Source organism: Heloderma suspectum, chromosome 4 (assembly GCF_057233095.1).
Source record: "Heloderma suspectum isolate Gila_16-S chromosome 4, 16-S_ref, whole genome shotgun sequence".
In the NCBI taxonomy this organism is placed as follows: Eukaryota; Metazoa; Chordata; class Lepidosauria; order Squamata; family Helodermatidae; genus Heloderma; species Heloderma suspectum.
This window is the reverse complement of record NC_139461.1, coordinates 259,163,440-259,186,846: the sequence shown is the minus strand read 5'-3', so window position 1 is coordinate 259,186,846 and position 23,407 is coordinate 259,163,440. Positions and strand designations below refer to the sequence as shown.

Sequence of the window (23,407 nt, the reverse complement as noted above, 5' to 3'; positions counted from 1 at the left end):
TACATGTTCATCTTGGAGTAGGGGATTCCATAAGAATGGGGCCACCACAGAAAGGCCCCTATGTCTTGTGCCTGCCAACTCTAATAGATCTTACCAGCAGGCACATGAGCAAGACCTCTATAGCCAACCTTAGGGCCGGAACAGATTCATACAGGTCCAGGCAGCCTTTCAAATAACTTGGTCCCAAGCCAGATTATTCTCTTGCCCCTGAGTAGAACATGGAACACGATGAGTGCTGTGGGTTCAGGACTACTTTTATTAGATAAGAATGCTAGATTATTTGAGAAGTATAGTAATACAGGGGTTTCTCTCACTGAGGAATTGCTTCAGGAGTACAGGCACAGTCCAGTCAGTAAGGAAAACAAAGAAGTAGCATACATTCATAGGATCTGTCACTCCACAAGAAAAAGAAAGTACACACATCTTGCAGGACTGCCATGAAAACAAAATGGGAAATAACCAGGTATACTGCCCTGATCTTCTTGGAGTAAGGGCAGGATAAAAATTTAATAAAATAGTAAAAACAAATAAACTATCAGAGATCCAGAGTACTGTCATGGGTGAAGCGCTGGGCTAGGAATGGGGAGAAAAGAAGGTGGCTGGGTTAAACACCACCAGGAAATTGTCATTTTCCATTAAACAGAATGAAACATTAACAGAATAGGTCCAAGTTGGGGGCAGTCTCTCAGACAGTTTATTTCCCATTAAAGGGGCACTGGAAAATATTCTCCCACTAACGTTATTTAGAAAATAATCAGGGCTGAATAGAAAACAAGAGACTCTCCCGAAACCCGAGAAAGGGGGACCTCTAAGTTTACGGAGCTTCGCAGTCGTAGAAATCATGGCCAAAAATGGCTAAGGACACCACCTCACCATATGCAGCTATTACCATATGCACCTATTATCTTCTTTCTGTTCCTAAATAAAACAGAAACAACCCAACAACTTCCTACCTTCTCTTCATCCGACACCCGATCCTCGAAGTCCGCCATTTTGGCTTCTCTGAGCCCAGCCCCACCTGTCACCCTCGCGCAAAGCGCGCTGGGAACGGAAGAGTCGCTGGGGCGTGACAAGCAGTAATCCACCCGGATGTCAGTGGTGAGTGTTGGGCGCGTTCGCTTTCCTAGGATCTCACTGAAGCCTATAAGCGCCATATTAGGTCCGGGCAAGCCTGCTCTTTAAGACAAAGCGGCCCAGCGGTGGTTGTGGTCGCTGTTCGTTGTGTGACACCGGTTGAAGCTGTTATGGACGCCATTTTGAATAAGGGTAGAGTGGCTGAAACGCGGATGGACCTCGCCAGCTACGCCTTAACCCTGCCTATTGCTCAGATTACAGTGGGTGTAGTTTCTCAGACCCACACCTTGAGCAGCAAGTGACAGCGCAACACCTCCAGCAATCCACCTTTGCCCAAGTTACAAAATGTGTATATCAGCGAGCCTGGAAAGGAAAAGCCAAAACCTCTATGCCCCTACTGAGGCATGATGCCCTTTATGCAAAAGGGCTTTCAAGCAACCGCGGCACAAGCAGCCTTCCCCCAACCTGGCGCCCGGCAGATGTGTTGGACTGCAATCCCCCTCATCCCCAGCCAACAGGGCCAAACGGCCTGGCTTGCGGGACTAGATGGGAGCTGTCGTCCAACACATCTGCTGGGCGCCAGGTTGGGGGAAGGTTGCAGTGTGCGCGGGATTACGGCTTTAAGAGTCGAAGGAACCAAAGGGATGTTCCGGCACCCCTTTTAAAGCTGGAATCCAAGTCGGCAGGAGAAGGAAGGGATGATGCCCCCTCCCCCTTAAAAGCCGCTGCCGGGCGCCCAGACCCCTCTCGCCTGCCCAGCCGCCGAGGCGCAGGCAGCAGGCAGCCGGGCGAGCCTCGCAAGGACTGCGAAGAAGCGGCGATGCGCGCTCCCTGTTCTTTCCGAGTCGTTCGAATGGCGGCCGCGGGGGCGCGCCCGACTAGTCCCTCCCTCCTCCCTCCCTTCAGCCAGCCAGGCCTCAGCAAGCGGAGGGCGGGAGCCATGGCGGAGAGCGGACCTGTGGATGGGGATGCGGCGCCTTCTCCCTCACAGTCACCCAGTCTCTGCCCTCGGCGGTGGGAGCGGCTGAGGCTGGCGGCGGGCCCCTGGGCGCGGACGCTGGGCTTGGTGGCGGCGCTCGGCCTCCTCTACTTCCTGCGGGGCCCGCTCCGGCTGCGGGACAACTTAGCGGCAGGTGAGGGCGGGGAGCAGCTTTGAGGGCGTAGTAGGGGTTCGGGGGTGGGGGAGAAAGAAGGCCCGCTCCAGGTGTGTATGTGGGGAAATCGATGGGGGAGGCTTTGACAGGTACAGCGGCCTGTTTGGATGTCAAACTCGCTGACCTGCAGCTCTCTACCCCTAATCGTAGACGCGCGGCGTGCTGCTTGATGGAAAGGACTCCGCAAATGCTCAGACGTAGGGGTTTTTGTTTTGTTTTTGTTTTTACTATTTCATTCATTCCGGGGCTGAGCCCTAGTGGTGAAAACATGTTTTACAGCCATCACTTTGCCACTAAAGCCTTGGGTGTGTTATTTTGGTAAGGGTGGTATACAAAAACATTGCTTAGAGGTCGCGACAGGAAAGGATTTGCTGTTGTGCGTTGCCCTCACTCTTTGTGTCCCTAGTGTATATGTTTAAATGCTTCCGCCCTCCAGAGACCTCATTATTTGTTCTCTAGTCAATTGAGTTTTTAATCTTGCTCTATAATTCCCCGCGTCTGCTTCACCGCTGTATTCCTATTTTAGTCTTTGCAGTCTGTGCTTTCTTCTCCACTTCATCTTTTTTTATTTAAAAAGCTGTCTCTCATTTGTTGCTGTCTACAGGCTCTGAATGATGACAGCATCAGTAGTAAGAGCTGTCAAATGCTCATTGTCATCAAAACATAAAGACACTGCCCTGTTTTGAGGGCTGCAAAATATATGCAGCCAGCTAACCTTAATTACTACATTGCAGCCTTGGTACCATCCTTTTGTTAATTTTTTAAAAAAATAATTGGATGTACCTACATGCTTTAACCATAAATCAGCAAATCCCATAACCTGTTGCTGGTCCAGGGTTAACTGTTGGAGTGTTAAAAGCACACTCTAAGTCTGCAGTACTAGCACATAGTGCAATTTACAGCTTAATCCTCCCCATGTTTATTCAAAAGTAAGTCCCATTGAGTTCAGTGGGATTTACTGCCAAGTCAGTGTGCATAAGATTGCAACATTAGTATCAGGTATAAAACATCCCAAAGCATGATTATACACTAATGTTTCAAATAGATACTTGAAAACAATGTATTGGTTAAATGGTTAAAGATGCCGTGTGGTCTTACCAAGTTCTCCCATACTCCAAGGGGCTCATTATATCCATGTAAGTATTCTTAGTTTAATACCCTGCAACCTTAGTTTACATTTGAGCTACTTCTGATATTAAGTTGTTCCTACATGTTCCTGCTGGCTGTTGTGATCCATTTTCAAGCTTCTTGCAATTACAAAGAATGCTTAAATGCTGACACTTCTTGAAAGACAGGACTTACAGAGACAGAACGCACTGAACACTTGTTACAAGCGTTCTGTACTCCACACTTTAAAAAAAGAGGGAAAATGTGCTTGGTGTAATCCATATACCAGTATAAATAATTAAAATTGATTCATAATTTCCCTTACTTGGCATAATTCTGGTTTTGCTAATCAGAGGAGTGACAAAGATGCTGGATCTCCACCCCAGCCAGTGTAAATCTTATTCAACCACCTCTCTAGCTTTTGATATTGAGGCTGCAGCCCTGTACACAGTTACCATGGAGTAAGGCCCTTTCTTCTGACTAGACATGCATGGGATTGTGCTTTTAAACAGGCATTGCCCAGATACTCATGTGTATCTTTGCAGCCCTGGCCACTAGACACTTATAGAATCATAGAATCATAGAATAGTAGGGTTGGAAGGGGCCTACAAGGCCATCGAGTCCAACCCCCTGCTCAATGCAGGAATCCAAGTCAGAGCATCCCTGACAAATGGCTGTCCAGCCTCGTCTTGAAGGCCTCCAGTGTGGGAGAGCCCACCACCTCCCCAGGTAATTGGTTCCATTGCCGTATTGCTCTGACACTCAGGAAGTTTTTCCTGATGTTCAGTCGGAATCTGGCTTCCTGTAACTTGAGCCCATTATTCCGTGTCCTGCACTCTGGGATGATCAAGAAGAGATCCTGGCCTTCTTCTCTGTGACAACCTTTCAAGTACTTGAAGAGTGCTATCATATCTCCCCTCAGTCTTCTCTTCTCAAGGCTAAACATGCCCAGTTCTTTCAGTCTCTCTTCATAGGGCTTTGTTTCCAGTCCCCTGATCATCTTTGTTGCCCTCCTTTGAACCCTCTCCAGCTTGTCTGCATCCTTCTTAAAGTGTGGTGCCCAGAACTGGACACAGTACTCCAGATGAGGCCTAACCAGTGCTGAGTAGAGGGGAACTAGTACTTCCCGGGATTTGGAAGCGATGCTTCTATGAATGCAGCCCAAAATAGCATTTGCCTTTTTTGCAGCCACATCACACTGTTGGCTCATATTCAGCTTGTGATCGACAACAATTCCAAGATCCTTCTCGCTCGTAGTGTGGTTGAGCCACGTATCCCCCATCTTGTAACTGTGCATTTGGTTTCTTTTTCCTAGGTGCAGAACTTGGCATTTGTCCCTATTAAATGCCATTCTGTTGTTTTCTGCCCAGCACTCCAGTCTATCCAGATCACTTTGAATTTTGTTTCTGTCTTCCAAAGTATTAGCTATCCCTCCCAATTTTGTGTCATCTGCAAATTTGATCAGCATTCCCTGCACCTCCTCCTCCAAGTCATTAATAAAAATGTTGAAGAGCACTGGGCCCAGGACTGAGCCCTGCGGTACCCCACTCGTTACCTCTCCCCAGCTTGAGAAGGTCCCATTGATAAGCACTCTTTGAGTCCGATTCTGTAGCCAACTGTGGATCCACCGGATCGTTGTTTCATCTAGCCCACTTCGAGCTAGTTTGCTCATCAGGATATCATGGGGCACTTTGTCGAAAGCTTTGCTGAAGTCGAGGTATATGATGTCTACAGCATTCCCACGGTCTACAAGGGAGGTGACTTGATCAAAAAATGAGATCAGATTTGTCTGGCAGGACTTGTTTTTGACAAATCCATGTTGGCTTCGAGTAATCACGGCATTGTTGTCAAGGTGCTTCCAGATGGATTGCTTTATGATCTGCTCCAGAATTTTCCCAGGGATTGATGTCAGACTGACTGGTCTGTAGTTCCCAGGTTCCTCCTTTTTACCCTTTTTGAAGATAGGGACAACGTTAGCCCTCCTCCAGTCATCTGGCACTTCCCCTGTCCTCCATGATTTCTCAAAGAGAATAGACAGCGGTTCTGAGAGTTCTTCTGCCAGTTCCTTTATGACTCTAGGATGCAGTTCATCTGGCCCTGGAGATTTGAACTCATTCAAAGTAATGAGGTGTTCCTTGACCATATGCCTGTCGATCTCAAGCTGCAATCCTGCCCCTTCAGCCTGTACTTCGCCTTTGCCAGGGGGGTCATAGACCCTCTTTTGGGAGAAGACTGAGCCAAAGTAGGAATTGAGCACCTCTGCCTTTTCTTTGTCCTCTGTTATCATTTTGCCATCCTTATTTAATAGCTGAACAACCATTTCTTTCCTCTGCCTTTTACTATGCACGTAGCTGAAGAAAGCCTTTTTGTTGTTTTTAGCATCCCTCGCTAACCTCACCTCGTTCTCCGCTTTAGCCTTCCTGATGCCATCCCTGCAATTCTGTGCTACCTGCCTGTACTCTTCCTTTGTTACTTGGCCTTCTTTCCACTTCCTATATGTGTCCTTTTTTGTTTTCAGGTCATCCCTAAGCTTTTTGTGAAGCCACATTGGCTTCTTCTGTTGTCTTCCACCTTTTCTTCTTGTTGGAATTGTTTGTGATTGTGCATTGAGAATTTCCTTTTTTAAAAGTTCCCACCCATCTTGGACTCCTTTTCTCGCTAGCATTGCTTGCCATGGGACCTTACTGATCATTGTTCTGAGTTTATTAAAATCAGCTTTCCTAAAATCCAGGGTACGCGTTTGAGTACACTCGGCTTTTGCTTCCCTTAGAACCAAAAACTCAAGTACAACATGGTCGCTTTCCCCCAGAGTTCCTGTAACTGCTACTTTATCCACTAAGTCATCTCTGTTGGTTAGGATCAAGTCAAGGATAGCCGATCCTCTAGTTCCTTCCTCTACTTTCTGTAGGAGGAAGTTATCCGCCACACAAGTCAGGAATTTCCTGGAGGGGCCATGTTTTGCAGAATCTGTCTCCCAACAAATATCGGGGAAATTGAAGTCCCCCATTACTACTACATCATGCTTCCTTAAAACATTGGCTATTTGCTTTTCAAAAGTTTCATCCTTGTCTTCTCCTTGATTGGGTGGCCGGTAGTAGACTCCGACCACCAGGTTCCTTTTATTCTTTGCTCCATTTATTTCAACCCAGATGCTCTCGATGGGGCTACCAAGCTCCTCCTCCTGTATTTCTGTGCAGAGATATGTATTTTTCACATACAGTGCAACCCCGCCTCCCTTTCTGTTCCTCCTGTTCTTTTTGAACAAGTTATATCCTTCAACTGCTGTATTCCAGTCATGAGAGTCATCCCACCAAGTCTCAGTTATACCTATCAAGTCATAATTTCCCTCCTGTATTAAGAGTTCAAGTTCGTTCTGTTTGTTTCCCATACTCTGGGCATTAGTATATAGACATCGAAGACCATGTGCTTCATAGTCTGGCTTTCTTCCTACCTGTGTCTGAAGACTATTATTGGACGCTATCAGAGCTGTTCTCTCCATTGCAGTGCATGCGCCTACGTCCATTGTTACCCCCAACATTACATCTCCCTTCCCCGTAGGATTCAGTTTAAAGCCCTCCTGATGAAGTTCTTCATGCTGTGGCCAAACACATTCTTCCCAGCCTTTGTGAGGTGCAACCCATCCCTAGCCAACAGCCCATCTTCCAGGAAGTATAGCCCGTGGTCCCAGAATCCAAATCTCTCTCGTCGGCACCACCTTCGTAGCCAGTCATTCACCCGGAGTATTTTTCGTTCCCTTTCTATCCCTCTTCTAACTACTGGAAGGATGGATGAGAAAACTATCTGGGCCCCAAAGTTCTTGAGTTTCCTTCCCAAAGCTTCAAAGTCTGACGTGATCTCTTCGTAGCTCCGCTTGGCGGTATCATTTGTTCCCACATGGATGAGAAGAAAGGGATACCTGTCAGTGGGCTTTATGAGTGCAGGCAACCTTTCAGTCACGTCTCTAATCTGTCCTCCCGGGAGACAACATACCTGGCGAGTCCACGGGTCTTCGCGACATACTTGGGTCTCGATCCCACGCAGCAAGGAGTCTCCCACTACTACCACTCTTCTCTTCTTCTTCTTGTAGGCCTGGGTTTCATCGCCTCTGTTTGACTGACCTTTAGCCTCTTGCTCACTCTCATGCAGGTTCCCCTGTGATTCTTCCTCTGCAGGCTGTCCTCCAGTCTCATCTGCAAGTACCTGGAATCGGTTCCACAGCTCCACCGCTTCCACTGGTGCAGAGTGTCGTCTAGTTCTTCTTCTCCTAACTGTCACCGTTTTCCAAGGAGTATCCTCTACTCCATTTTTCTTCACCTCAGCATTTCCCACTGCCTCATCTTGCTGTTGCTCTTCAAGCTTGTGGTCTGCCCTTTGCTGCTGTAGTTCCCCCATTCTGTCCAAGAACTCTTCGTGTTCTCTTATTCCCCGGAGGGTTGACAGTCGCCGCTCCAGTCCACTTACTTTTTCCTCCAGCAGCGTGATCAACTTGCACTTGTTGCAGGTGTAGGCCATGTTGTTCTCAGGCAAGAAAACAAACATTGCACACACCTTGCAGGTCACCACCACTGGAGAGTCTTGTCCTTCCATAGCCTCTTTTCCCTTTTTGTGTCTAGCTTTGTGATTGTTCTAGACTAGCCTGTGCCTGCTCCTCTACTCAGTAGAGGTTAAAAGCAGAGTCCCACTGGTGTGGAAGTGTGTGTTACAAGACAAATAAATGAAAAAAAGTTAGTAAAAAAAAATAAAATAAAATAAAATAAAAAAAATGTTAGGGGCCTCCCCCTTGACCTCCCCTGCCGAACTCCCCTGGCCAACTCCTGTTTGCTCCCCCTGTTCGCTCGCTCTCTGGGAGCTTGCCTGCTTCTGTAGTCCCTGGACCAGCTGGAGCAGCTTGCTCTGCTCTGCTCTGCTCAGCTGGGAGGCGGGAAACAGACTGAAGCTTCCCGCCCAGTCAGCTGCTGGGAGTACTCAGGCCACACCCCTCCAATTCAGTTGGAGCTCTCAGAAGCTCCTGGTGAGCTCACAGCCAGTCAGAAGGATAAAGGGCAGCGCCCTGGGCTTCCTGCAACCCACTTACCTCTTAGCCTCTGTCTCCTTTGTCTCCTTTGTCTCTTCAACCACTGCAACTCCCCTGGCCAACTCCTGTTTGCTCCCCCTGTTCGCTCGCTCTGTTCACTCGCTCTCTGGGAGCTTGCCTGCTTCTGTAGTCCCTGGACCAGCTGGAGCAGCTTGCTCTGCTCTGCTCTGCTCAGCTGGGAGGCGGGAAACAGACTGAAGCTTCCCGCCCAGTCAGCTGCTGGGAGTACTCAGGCCACACCCCTCCAATTCAGTTGGAGCTCTCAGAAGCTCCTGGTGAGCTCACAGCCAGTCAGAAGGATAAAGGGCAGCGCCCTGGGCTTCCTGCAACCCACTTACCTCTTAGCCTCTGTCTCCTTTGTCTCTTCAACCACTGCAACTCCCCTGGCCAACTCCTGTTTGCTCCCCCTGTTCGCTCGCTCTGTTTGCTCGCTCTCTGGGAGCTTGCCTGCTTCTGTAGTCCCTGGACCAGCTGGAGCAGCTTGCTCTGCTCTGCTCTGCTCAGCTGGGAGGCGGGAAACAGACTGAAGCTTCCCGCCCAGTCAGCTGCTGGGAGTACTCAGGCCACACCCCTCCAATTCAGTTGGAGCTCTCAGAAGCTCCTGGTGAGCTCACAGCCAGTCAGAAGGATAAAGGGCAGCGCCCTGGGCTTCCTGCAACCCACTTACCTCTTAGCCTCTGTCTCCTTTGTCTCCTTTGTCTCTTCAACCACTGCAACTCCCCTGGCCAACTCCTGTTTGCTCCCCCTGTTCGCTCGCTCTGTTCGCTCGCTCTCTGGGAGCTTGCCTGCTTCTGTAGTCCCTTGACCAGCTGGAGCAGCTTGCTCTGCTTGTGCTATCAATCTTGTGCTATCAATCTATAAATATGAAAACTTGTGCTATCAATCTATAAATATGAAAACTGGGATTCTCAAGATGGGTTGTATCCAGTGGTGGTGCACCATTAGTGCTACAGATGTTGCACTAGCATAAGCCAATGCTAGTGCAATGCCGTTAGAGCTTGCCACTGCAAAGGAAAAAGGCAGCACTTTGCCATTGAATTTTGGCAGCAAACTACAGCTTTTCCCCTTTGCACTAGGCAGTTGTGCTCAGAGTAGCTTACACTGTACAACATCATTAGCGGTAATGCTACGCCCCCATTGGATACCACCTAGTACTCCCTCATAATCATGGCATACACACAAACGTGTGATAAGTTCGCTAAGTCAGTGGAAAAGGTCTTCTCTGCATTTTGTATTACAAGTTAATTTTTTTTAATGTGTTCTACTCTTCTCTATGATATCAAGGAGAATAATAATTTGTCATTGAAACGATAAAAACACAAAATGCAACAAATAGAAACTCTCATGATGAAACAGCCCTCAGAGGCACATCCTTTTGTGTTGTTCTGATTAAAACTTGATGTACTGATGATAATAGGGCACTCCTTGTTCCCTTTCAAGATAGGGAAGGAGATTGGCATAATCAATGTCCACACTGTTTAGGGTTTTATAAGTTGAAATCAGCATTTTGACTTCCTATGGATTCCTAGCCACAAGTCATGTATCAATATAATTGCTTATGGTGGCGTCTTCATTCTAAACCTGCAGCTACCTTTGAACTTTCTTGAAGGACAAGTTTATGAAAAATACATTGCACTAGTAATGCCTCAGGTTATGTATCTAATGGAGGCTTCCTTCTAAAGGGAGTGCAACCCATAGGCTTGCATCCTAAGTGACTCTTCGCAATGGACCATGTTGAACATGTATCTTTTTTGGAGGCTAAAACCTACATAGAATTTTCTCCAATTTGCTTAATGCTGTTTCAGACAAATTTTGGCTGAAAAATCAAATGTTCTACGTATATGAAAGTGGGCTTCCAAGAGGGTTAGGTTAGTACTTGTATGATTATGGCTTTATACCCCCTACTTCCAGGCCAGTTAGTACTTTAAGCAAAAGTGCAAGACAAATCCTATTAAAATCTATTACAAGAATTAGAGAGTAAGTCGGGGAAAATGTCCAGTGAGGAGGAGGAACAAAATTGCCCTGTGCCACAGGAAATTACACAAAGAATGTCTAGTAAAACATATGAATTGGCTTCAAAGAATACTTGGGTTTCCAACCAGTCTGAGGCTCAGGTTCATTTTGAATTTGGGTTAAAATGTGCAATATGCCCAGAAATGGGGGGCCAATCTTTCCCTGATCACCACTGAAGAATGTAAGAAGAGCCATGCTGGATCAGACCAAAGGCCTATCTAGTCCAGCATTCTGCTTGTACAATGGTCAACTAGATGCCCATGGGAAGGCCACAAGCAGGACGTGAGTACAACAGCACACTCCTGCTCGTGTTCCAAGCAACAGGCATATAGAGGCATACTGACCCTGATAGTGGAAATAATATATAGCCATCATGAGTAGTAGCCACTGATAGCCTTATGCACATACTGTGAGAAAACTCTTGTCGTGTACAGTGCTGTCCTGTGCACATCAGCTGGGAAGTAAGTCCCATGGAATTCAATGAGACTTACTCCCACTAAGTGTGTATAGGACTGCAGCCTTAATTAAATATTTAGAATGTCACACAAGTATTGTGCCATTTAAAGTCTAGTTTTTTGTGACAGATTTCAAAATGTCAGGTGTGGATCAGCCCTGATATATGGAAAATGTAAAGTATGATGAGCAGTTAGATCCAATCCTTTGATTGAGTTCCCAAAGTGGAATCTCCCCTGCCGCCTTGTACCTTTATTTTCCTCCTTAGCTGGAGCTGCAGTTAAGCCAAGAATTTGTTCAGTGGCGTAGAACACTGTTATTTGTCTGTAAAATAAGGAATATGAATGAAAGCTGTAAAATACTTTGCAGGTTGGAAATGCTACGCTAATGAGATATTTTGGGTATTAAACTCTAATGTTCCTTTAGACAGAAAAGAGTCCTACAACTCCCAGCATTCTTTAGCCAAGTAAGTGTTTAAAAGAGTGCAACCTTAGTATGCTGGGAGTTGTAGGACTTTTTTCTGTCTAAAGATGCATAGGATTGGGTCCTAAGGAACATAGCAAATCTCAGTCTTTTGATGACTACACTATATATAAATAATATGTGCAGCTTTGGAATGCTTTGTATTTTGACAAAAGTTGATTATTCAACACAATTCCCTGTTGTGAGAACTCAGAATTGAGCAGTTTTATCTGAAACAGAATGTAGATTTGTATTGTTCAGTTCTTCAATATTGTTCACATCTGCAGGTCTGTTCTTGTTTCTTGCAGTTATAGAGTGTTTCTAAATTGACTTGATCAGTACTATATTACATAAAAACAAATCCTAATGATTTTAATTAATCTTACTTCCATGTCAGTGAGTGCCATATCGCAGCCAGTGACAACAGGTTTAAGTAAAACTGCACTGTGTTAAAACTGTGTTTCTCTGTTAGGGATACTTGGGTTTAAGCTTACCTAGGAAAGCTAGAACCAAGATCTTAACTAAGATGCTCAAAGCCAGCTTTCCTCATCCTGGTGCTTTCCAGGTGTTTTTGACCCAAAGTCCCAGCATTCTTGACCATTGACCATGCTTCCTAGGGTGATGAGAGTTGACATCCAAAACATCTGGAGGGCACCAGATTGGGAAGGCTGCTCAAGGCTATTAGTGGTTTCTATTGAAGTTTGCCATACTTCAAGAAATTGACATGTGTTATGTTACCCCTTAGCAATGATTTCTGTGTTTGGTAGTTTTCCTAATAACTTTCAAATTTTCTATAAATGCCTAGGGCCACTCACTAATCCTAATAGGATTGAAGATTCTGACATTGTTTTAAGAGGTACTTCTAGTCAAATATTCTGTTTTTGTGAATTGGTTGGTAATGCTTCTCGTAATTGTCTATGCAGAGCTTGTGAGGGCTGTATATATCTGCATCTATAGCCAGCCCGAGTTCTCATTCATACTTTTCAAGAAGTGCCACCAACCAAAGGTGGAACTGTGTGTGTGCCTGGAGATGCTGCATACGTAATATTTGAAGACACTCTCAGAGAAGCAAATGTATTAATTGACAAGGCTGTCCTTTCGCATTGGCAGTGACTGTCTTCTTGAGCACGCTGACTCCAAAATTCTATGTTGCACTTACGGGGACTTCATCTTTGATATCTGGTCTAATATTTGTAAGTATTTTTCTCTATTTTCTTCCTTATTTGAATTTGTGTTGGTCCTATAGTACAAGAAATACAGAGAAAGCAAGAGGATTCTACTACTTGGCCTAACAGGCATTTATAATGCAGGAAGCAAGTACCATATAGTAACCTTCAGGCTCTGTAGATGGATCAGAGAACGAGAAAAGGACAGTTTTATTTCTAGAATATTTATCTAGTCAGTTCTGTTGCCTTTTAGGATGAAGAAGTAAGAGGTTGATACAGGTACTCTGTATATTGGACTCTGTATACCATAATCTGACCCCCTTTTAGGATTTTGTTATTATTATTTTTTAATTATTATTATTATTATTATTATTATTATTATTATTATTTATTTCATTTCTATACCGCCCAATAGCCGAAGCTCTCTGGGCGGTTCACAAAAATTAAAACCAAACAACACACAATAAAACAATTTAAAATATATAGAACATTAAAACCACAATATAACAATACAACCACAATAAAACCTAGCAGCAGTACAGGAGTTTAAAATACAGATTTAAAACAGCAAAGATAAAAATTTAGAAAGCTAAAATGCCTGGGAAAATAAAAAGGTCTTCACCTGGCGCCGAAAGGAGTACAATGTAGGCGCCAGGCGAACCTCACTAGGGAGCTCATTCCAGAGCCGGGGTGCCACAACAGAAAAAGCCCTCCTCCTAGTAGCCACCCGCCTCACTTCCTTTGGCAGAGGCTCATGGAGAAGGGCCGCTGATGATGATCTTAAGGTCCGGGCAGGCACATATGGGAGGAGGCGATCCTTCAGGTAACCTGGCCCCAAGCCGTTAAGGGCTTTGAATGTTAACACCAGCACTTTGAATCGGGCCTGGAAATGGACTGGCAGCCAGTGCAGCTGGAAAAGTACTGGCGTAATATGAGCTCGTAGGCCAGTCCCTGTTAACAATCTTGCTGCCCTATTTTGGACCAGCTGAAGTTTCCGGACCGTTTTCAAAGGCAGCCCCACATATAACGCATTGCAGTAATCCAGACGAGAAGTTATCAGAGCATGGATAACTGTAGCTAGGCTATCTCTGTCCAGATAAGGGCGTAGTTGGTATTCCAGCCTAAGCTGATAAAAAGTGCTCCGTGCCACTGAGTTCAGCTGTGCCTCAAGTGACAGTTCTGGATCCAAGAGCACCCCCAAACTATGAACCTGATCCTTTAGGGGGAGTGCAACCCCCTCCAGAACAGGTTGAATATCACCTAGCCGGGCAGACGAACCACCCACTAACAGTACCTCCGTCTTGTCTGGATTGAGTTTCAGTTTATTAGCCCTCATCCAGTCCATTACCGTGCCCAGGCACTGGTTCAGAACAGCCACTGCCTCACCTGGTTTTGATGAGAAAGAGAGGTTGCTGTTTGCATTTTGTTGCTGTTGTTAAACATCCCCCCCGGGGGGGGGGTATTTTTCTTTTGCTGATGTTACCTTTGGGAATACAGTAACCAAGAATAAGTCATATCTACATCTTCAGTATCTTTTGAAACTCTTGGAATGCTTGGAAGTTGGGAATATATATATGGTGAAATGTGAACATAAGAACCACTATGCTGGATCAGACTAAAGGCCTATCCAATCTAGCATTCTGTTAGCACAGTAACCAAACAGATGCATATGGAAAGCTCACAAAAGGACAGAGCACCCTCTCAGTCATGATTCCCAGCAAATGGTATACTAGCTCTGATACTAGATGTAATATATAGCCATCAGGCTATATCCTTTATTTATTCATTTGATTTGTACCCCACCTTTCTATCAGAAAATGGCATTCAAGTGGCTTTGATATCCTTTCATAGCCTTATCCTCTATGAATTTGTCTAATTCACTTTTAAAACCATCCATGATGGTGGCCATCACTACATCTGGTGGTACCAAGTTCCATGGTTTACCTAAAAGACGTACTTCCTTTTATCTGTCCTGAATCTCCTACCACTCAGTTTCATTGGATGACCCCAGGTTCTAGTATTATGAGAAAGGGAGACAAACTTGTCCCTATGCTCTTTCTCCATACCATGCATAACTTTATACACCTCTATTGGGCCAACCTGTATTCACCTTTTTTCCAGGGTGATCAAAATCAATGTGTTTTTTTGAAGTATCATTTTTTAAAATTTAAATTGGATTTTAAACTATTTTTTAGAATCATAAGTAAACTATCAATTTCTCTCTTTTAAAAATAACATCATGACAATTAAATCTCATAAACATGCCAAACATACATAATGACCTGGTTTGCACAACACGACAACCCACAGTGGTTGTCATCCTTATTTTTTTTCAGAGTGGCTTGTCATATTGTCCAGAGTGGTTTGTTGTATTGTAAAATCCCAGCAGGATGGTTTAAGCATAGGTTGAGAACCCATGGGTGGTTGTTGGCTTGTTCAAGGTGGCTTGTTTTCATGATGGCTTGCTGTGACATGCAAACACAGCAGTGTGGATTGTGCATGGCTTGTCTGAAAGGGCTACAGAGATGCCAGGCAAGAGCGGCAAAAAACCTGACTTCTCACTGCAGTGCCCTGCACCCGTCGTCCTCCAGCTTGGTGCTTCATTTGACAGTGACCAGCTTTATTCCCTTGTGATCCAAGTTAGCACAGTTATGTGTGTATGGGCATGTGGGATTTCAGCATGAAAAAAAGGACGAAAAGATTAAATCCCCCTCTCAAATCGCCATGGTCCCAAATTGGGGTGCACAAGCTTACACAGAGGTAAGTCAATCATGCATACACACACAGCTGTACTAGGAAGAGGAATGTTGTTCGTCTCTGGCTGCAAGGACCAGCCAAGGAAGCTTTAAAAAAAATGTTAAAGAAAGAAAATAAATAAAAACCTCAACCACCTCATCCTAAAATGTAAGGAAGCGTCCCGTCCCCCACCATGAAAATATGGCTTATATACATATGTCAGTGCAGGTGCTTCGGAAGGCAAGAAAGTGGGAAGGGGGGAGTCTCATCACAGCAGGAGTATAGGCAAGTTGTACTGCAAAGGCCCCTGGGACATGTGCTGGGAGCAGACGGGAGGACAAAGGGGGAAACAAACCATGGCAAGTGCCCAACCATCTGTCTGTTTTCAGCATGACTTATCATGATGTGTGAACTGGCCCATAGTCTCATAAAAATCAATTAATGGCTCTCTCACACTTGCATACGTTGAATTATGCCATGAGTACCATTTTTCTTGGTAGAAAGGCAGGATACAAATCAAATCAATCAGTCAATCAATAAAGAATAGCTTATCAATCAAGCATGGGCATTCATTTCAGTTTTTCACATCATGAAAATAGCTCTGTCCAGCCTAATTACCCAACTTTTACTTCTTGAAAATTCTTGGCTTTCAGTTTCTGTTTCTCTTGACTAAAATTATATGTGCTAAAACATGGGCTGATAGTACTGTTGTTCAGTGCTTATATAGTGGTGGGGTTGGGCCAAGCAAGGCAGAGGGGTTAGTTAAGACAGAATGACAATATAATAGGATGTAAAAAATTAGATTTTTTAAAGATCAGAAAAATCAAGTTTAAAAAATTAACATGTAACTACTAAGTTTCTCTTAATAACTATGTCAACATTAAATAGTCTGGATATAAGCATCTTAGCTGTATGGTTAATCTCTAAACTGAATTAACACCTCTACCAGATACAATGAGTTAAAGGAGGCTTTTCTATTGAAATTAAGAAACAATCTGATCATTTCTCAAATACATACATATATTTATGTTCTTACTTCCAAACAGGCATTCATTTTCACCTCATGAAAATAAAGAGTTTGAGTTTGCCTAGTAACGATCAAATCTTGCTTCAGCCTATCGGTCATGGGCATCTCATTTTTGTTTGCTACTTTGTTTTTGTGAGGACAAGGCTGGGCTAGGACAGAGTGAAGACGCAACGCTGGAAAGAAAAAGAAAGGACAATATCTTACTATATTCTCATACTTAGGCTCCAATCCTATAACCGCTTGCCTGGCAGTGAGCCCCAAACTGTTGTGGGTGCTGGTCATAGGAAAGAGCCCATGTGTGACTATTTTGAAGGCATTGCCTCTATAGGAAAAATGCAAAATATGTACAGTGAGACAGAGATGCAAAGTCTGCTTGTAAAAATACCACACAGTGTAAATAATACTTTTACTTAGTTGTAAATTAACACGGGATAGTATCCAACGTAAGTCCTTTGTAGACTATTGTAGAGTAGACTATTGAAATGAATGAAACTTAAGTTAGTCATGACTAACTTAAGTCCCATTCATTTAAATGGATTTATTCTACATAGGACTAACACTGGATACTACCCATGGTTTAGTGATCAAATTTGCGGCATTGTTTAGGAAATGTATGGAACTTTCAGTGGGAACCTTGATTTAAATCAACCTTTTTTCTTGTTTTAAATCAATCTACCCTACTTTTTACTAAGCTAAAAAGCTCCAAACGTAGCCTTTCCTCATAGGGGAGTTGCTTCTGCCCCTTGATCATTTTGGTTTCCCTCTTCTGCATCTTTTCCATCTCTACAGTATCCTTTTTGCGGTGCAGTGATCACAACTGTACACAGTATTTCAAGTGTGGTTGCACCATAGATTTCTGTAATGGCATTATGATATTGGCAGTTTTAGGTTTGGTTCCTTTTCTAATGATCCCGAACATGGAATTTGCCATTTTCACAGCAGCTGCACACTGAGTCAGCATTTCATTGAGCTATCCACCACAACTCTAATATTACTTTCTTGATCAGTTACTGCAATCTCAGACCCCATCAGCATATATATTAAGTTAGGATTTATTGCCCCAATGTGCATTACTTTATGCTTGCTCACACTGACCTGTATTTGTTATGTTAATGCCCAGTCCCCTAACTTGACGAAACCCATTTGGAGCTCTTTGTATTCTCTTTTTGTTTAATCACTTCAAAAAATTGTCACAGACAAACATGGCCACCTCACTGCTCATCCCTAACTCCAGATGATTAATGGACAAGTTAAAAAAACATCAGTCACACTATAGATCTTTGGGGAACCTTGCTGTTTACATTCCTCCGTTACAAGAAATACGATAGGTCTTTGTGTTAGCAAAGATTTGTCAGTCTGAAGATGAAAAGTACCTTTGATACACCAATCGAACTCTAGGTGGTGCACTTATACAGAAAAAGAAACTACAGCCTTAAAAGTAAATTATTATTACTATTATTATTATTATTATTGACTTATACAATTGTCAGAGGTATCCATGATAATAATATTGCCTCTTCCAGCAGTATTATGGAAGGACATTGCTTCAGCTGGAAAGTTTTTTTTGTGGTACTTCTGTGCAGCCACAATTGCACTGTCATGTTCTTTAATTCCATTTGCCTTAGGCTTAAGCAAAGAGTGTTACAGTAACCAAAGAGATGGTAAAAATGTTATCATTCGCTAATGCAAAGTTGTTCAACTGAATGGTTCATGTTACCCCATATTTTATCATTTTTACGCATAAGTTTATTTTGTTTTTGTTTGGCTCTATGGGCAAACTATTAGCCTTATTTGATGGGAAGAAACTTAAATAATTGTGGATAGTTTAAATAACCTATAGTTTTGTGAGAGATTTACATGATTTTTCACCCTGTGGTATACTGTGTCTTCTACAAATGTTTCTGTTTCTTATTACAGATATTTGAATGGTGGTATTTCAGAAAATATGGCACATCTTTCATTGAACAGGTATCCGTGAGCCATTTGCGACCACTTATTGGAGGATCAGAGAACACCAGTTCTCAACAGGCAACTTTCTCTGCCACTAGCGGAGAAAATGAGATGAACAGGCAGAGTCTGTCAGGTGATTGCTTCCAAAGTCTGGCTTTGTGTAAATGTAATTTATAATAGCTGGCCTTAGCCAAGACCTGTAAATGCAAGCTATGTTTATTTTTGTAAATGGTTCCAGCTTTGCATCAGATAATCTTTTGTCTTGAGAAGTATAATCAAAATAAGAGAAATGATGAAGTTAATTGGATTTGTACAAGGGATTGTAGAGGGGAAGGGATGTTGAAGTTAGTAACTTGGTTTCTAACTCTTTCAAATCCCTAAACAATATGATTTTAGTTGTACCATAACAGATGTTCTGCCCTCAAACCTCCACCTATATATGTCTAAATGACAGTATTTTGAGGATCTCTGACTTTTCACATATACTGTAATAGAAGAACTTTGCTTTCTTGAAGTGGTGACTCAATTCATGCAGTCATCTAAACCATTATTTGGAGGATCCGAAACAAGCCATGTGCTTCCCTCTTTCTCAACTTTTCCTTCCTTTTTTTCTTAGCACTCACCATAACTTGCCATGACATCTGAATCCACAAACTATGGCTAGCGCTTGTCCTCCAGAATTGGAAGTCTGCTTCAAACCATGTTTTATGATTTTGGTTTGGAGGGTAAGCACTATCCATAGTTTGCAGATTTGGATGTCATGGTAAATTATGATGAGAACTAAACAGGAAAATGAGAAGCCACAGGTAAGAGAGGGGGGAGTATGTGAACTCTTTGTTCTTTTCTGATCAAACCATGGTTATGTTGGAAGAAACACATTTTTATACGTAAGACTCATTCAGATGTAATGATCTTACGTTTATTAGACCAAGATAATTAGTCTGAACTGGGTCTCAGCATACAGAGACATATCTATCAAGAACCTGCAGTACTAACTTAATTTTAAAATTAAAATCTGTTTCTTTTCACAGAGTGCAAGGTATGGAGAAATCCCCTCAATCTCTTTAGAGGAGCAGAATATAGCAGGTATTGTATTTTTGTTTTTGTTTTGTAGTCATTTGTGTAAATAAAAATGGAACCAGGCCTCCTGGTTTGTCACAAGTTTACAATCCTATTCCATAGACCAAGACATAGTGGACACCTGTTTGGATAGGTGACTAATTCTTTCCTTTGTAAAGACAGAACATTTCTGTCTAGGTTACATTTCTTCAGGTTTTTAGAAATGCATATTCTAATGGACACAGTGAATTTATCATTTTGTATATACAAAGAGAGTAATGACCATCATGAGCATCACTGCATATCTTCCAGCCAGCTTTGGAACATGTAGTGAATAATCATCCCAAGGCTGATATCCTTCATTGGAGTAAAGCTTAAAGTAACCTCCTCCTGCCTTCCATGTATGACCCCCTCCTTATTCAGGCTCCGTCATATCATCCACACAAAAAAGTTTAAACTGCTCAGATAAATACACCTCAGTTTCTCATGTAAATAAGTCCTGTGAGTAAGCCCCATTGACTTCAGTGGGGCTTAATTCTGGGTAGACATACATAGGATTGCACTGTTAATGAAACCTCCTTTTTTCTTTTTGAAGGTACACTTGGGTGACTGGAAAGGAGCCACTTACATACTATGATATGAACTTGTCTGCTCAGGATCATCAGACTTTTTTCACATGTGAAACAGACTCGCTTCGGCCTTCAGATGCAGGTATCGGTAGATTTTTTTTCCTGTGTGAAAGGTAAAAAGGCGAATGGGATGTGGGTTTTTTTTTGTTGGAAATGCTTGTTCTAACCCAGGGGTGGGGAACTGTTTTTCTGTCAAGATCCATATTACCTTGCTTGACGCCTGTTGGGCCTTTCTGTTCTACAGTGAGTGTGGCCAGAGCAAAAGTGAGTGGAGTTGTATATGTGATTCTTACTTTTGTTCAGTATGCAATATAAAAATAAAGATATTGGCATCCAGGGATTCTTCTTCTCCAATATGTGCAAAGTTCTGCTTTGTGATTGCAGGAAAGAGCAGGACTGTGTAAATAATATCAATAAGCCAGAGGGGGCCGGTGATGGAATGTGTGCTTAGGCAGAGAGAGTATGGCTTGGGGAGTGTCTGGAAGTCCAGATGGAGAGGCCTGCAGATCCAAAGTTGGCCCATGGTTGGAGGTCTCCCACCACTTTTCTAAAAAGTCAAGAAAATAAAATCAACATATTTACAAGTCTGTGCAAAAGTCTAGTACCCCACATTTTCCAGAAACCATCTCATACCATGAAATGCTCTTATAAATGCTGAATCTTTCTACTGAGCATTGCCAGGCCTGTGTGTACTTGGTGCTAACGGGGGTGGGGGATGGGGGAATCCTGAACCAAGAAAAGCCAAATTCTGTGCCCTGTATAAGTTATGTATATTTGTAGTTTCTCTTATTTTCCCATATTCTGCTAATCATGGAGTGAGTCAAGAAGGAACTGAAGCCCCACTTCAAACCATTAGAAATCTTATTCAGCTATGCTTCTGACATCCTGAGATTTCAGAGGCGTAGCCGACACTCCTTCGACCATATCTTTGCAGCAACAGGCCTAGAAATTTTCTTTTAGTTTTCAGTGAAAGCTGAGTTTCTCAATATGTTAAATTATGCACCCCAAACTCCATGCTGTGCTTTTTCTCAGCTCCCACAGAATTGTGGCACACTGTTACTTTAGCTACTGGAAGGGAGGGAGCAGTAATGGGAAGTATACAGTTTAGTGTTACAAGGGCAAGTGTTGGGCCCTTGGGGTCCCTGCCTCTTCCCCTAGCACAGCTGCAAGGGGGAGCAACAGCTTTTGCTTACATTTTTGATTAACCACAGCTTCTTGTGTCATTTGATTCCACTAAACTGGTTTATGTTAACTATGGTTAGCAGAAACAAGACAACTTCAAACAGTTGTCTTTACAACTGATTTACAAAGCTGCTTGCTTCCACTAGCCACAGTTTACGGTTAAGCTGTAGTTGATTTAAAATGGAAGCAAAAGCTTCCTATTTCCTTGCAGCTGGACTGGAGGAGGGGAGGTGGGAGCTTGTGAGCCTAAGGATAATCATGGCTTATCCTTGTAATGGTTTAGCATTAGATGTGAAGTGGCTCTGTGTGTGTGTGTGCGTGCGTGCTAGTTCAACTGTGAGCAGTCTGAAGTCCTGTTTTCAATTTACAAATTCTTAAATCATTTGGATCCTGCAAACATTGAAAGCTTCCATTTTTAAGTATTGTCACAATTTTTTAGATCTGCAATAGAACTCCTCTATATTTTTACTTACTGATTTGTTGTATTCATTCGATGCTTGAGCAGCTTACCTTGGTGCTGTGCAGTCTCCCATCTAAGTGCTGCTCAAAGCTATATCCCCTTCACTTTAGCAGTTGGACGGTCATGTGCTTTCAGAGCCATCTCTTATTCTGTTTGTATAACACATCAGTATGACAAAAGAGCTGAGCAACACATTCAGGAGAGCTGCAGCCCTGCTAAGATTGAATGCGTTCATTTTGGAATGCACATGGTGCATTGTATGATTCATTGCTTTCTTGTACCTTCAACCTGAAATCTCCCTGCAGATAAATTAACTAACAGCATGTCAGGCCTAGGATAGAAACCTCAGTGTCGGGCTGTCTTTCTACAGGCAAACAGTCTCTTTACATGGTGAAGTATTCAGACATCTGATCTCGCAATTGCATTCTGAAGTAGTAAAGTTTTAAGAAGTCTGTACCATGCAATTTTCCTGAATGTATAGAACAGCCCAAAGGCATGTAGAGAGGCTTTGATAGCTTTCTCACAGCTAAGAAATTGCTTGTCCATAGAAGCTCTCCAAAGTTCCAGCCTGAGCATGTTATCAAAGTATGGCAGGCCCTTTTGAGGGACTGACTTGTATTGACTTAATTCTCCCAAGCAAGTGTTCATAAGATTTCAGTCTTAAATTTGATATAGTATATTTTATATGTAGTGGCTATTCTATGCCATCTTGGAATAGAGAAGCCTAATTAAGATAAACTAACCTTAGATCATTATTATTTCCATAATGTTCTGTGTCTGTGATAACATCTTCATATGTTTTTCCACCTGTGCAGAGCGCTACCCACCTGCCCTGCCTATATCCACATGGTAGAAAACAAAAAGGAGTCTTGTGGTACCTCAAAGAATAAAGGCACGGTAAATCTTTCAGGGTGCAATCCTATGTATGTTTAGGCAGAAAAAAAATCTGTGGAATGCTGGGAGTTGTAGGACTTTTTTCTGTCTAAACATGCATAGGATTGCACCCTAAAAGATTTACTGTGGCAGAAGCATTCATAAACTAGGGTCTACTTCATCAGATGCATTAAGCAGGCTCTATTCTGCAGAAGATTAGGCCACATATTCTGTTAGTCCTGTGACAGCTTAAAGACCCTTTCTGGTAACACACTACTCTATTCCTCTGGAACAGTAGGGAATATCACCCTGAAGTTAAGACTACTGCTTCATTTAAGGCAGGTTACCCCTCTGGAGTTTGTCACTTAAAAGCAGTAAGGCTTGAAAGTCTGTGTACTTGTGAATGTTAAATATACTTTTTTTAAAAAATCTGAGATTATGAGATTTTACAGCTTCTGATTGCACAAAATTGCCTTGGGGGGTTGCATATTATCTACCCCATCTTTAAAGCAAAGGCATATCTGGCTTTTGTCAGATGATGTACTAATGCTTACTAGTTCATCTAAATCAGCAAGAACTAGCTGTCTGGAAGTTGATCTGATGATATGTTTAATGATATGAGAACTGTGTTTTTGTTGTATGAATGTAGTATATTGTCTCATCATCTAAGCCAAAACTAACATTATACTTCCAGAAAAATGTTCCAACATTTTCCACATTACTCTTGCTGGACCAGTTGCAGGTTTAGTTCCAAAAGAAACATATAAAGATTCTCCACTTTTCTTATGAAAACTGAGGAAGATCAGATATGCAGGCTGCAATACTTGCTTACCTGGGACTAAGCCCCATTTATTTCAATGGGATTTTCTTCTGAGTAGACAGGTATACAATTGTACTGTCAGTTCAGGAGTGTTTAGTTATATAGCCTTTTCAGAATTAGGGTTTGGTTTCCAAAACCTTGAATTCAGCCCACTAAGTGGCAGTGATG

General features: G+C 43.0%; 2 protein-coding genes across 4 annotated transcripts in view; one reads left to right on the top strand and one right to left on the bottom strand.

The window, feature by feature from the left end:
- The window catches only part of CAPZA1 (capping actin protein of muscle Z-line subunit alpha 1), a 53,887-nt gene extending 52,867 nt beyond the window's left edge, over window positions 1-1,020 (bottom strand). For all 3 annotated transcript variants that reach the window (XM_084853463.1, XM_084853461.1, XM_084853460.1), the window contains exon 1: window positions 954-1,020. In XM_084853463.1, the coding sequence (XP_084709589.1) occupies window positions 954-992 (39 nt within the window). In that variant the 5' untranslated portion in view covers window positions 993-1,020. The remainder of the gene's footprint in view (window positions 1-953) is intronic.
- A 649-nt stretch (window positions 1,021-1,669) lies between these two features.
- Window positions 1,670-23,407, top strand: part of ST7L (suppression of tumorigenicity 7 like) — a 74,397-nt gene continuing 52,659 nt past the window's right edge. Inside the window, exons 1-5 of the mRNA XM_084853453.1 lie at window positions 1,670-2,207; window positions 12,448-12,530; window positions 18,184-18,349; window positions 19,248-19,302; window positions 19,871-19,986. Of these exons, the coding sequence (XP_084709579.1) occupies window positions 1,895-2,207; window positions 12,448-12,530; window positions 18,184-18,349; window positions 19,248-19,302; window positions 19,871-19,986 (733 nt within the window). The 5' untranslated portion in view covers window positions 1,670-1,894. The remainder of the gene's footprint in view (window positions 2,208-12,447; window positions 12,531-18,183; window positions 18,350-19,247; window positions 19,303-19,870; window positions 19,987-23,407) is intronic.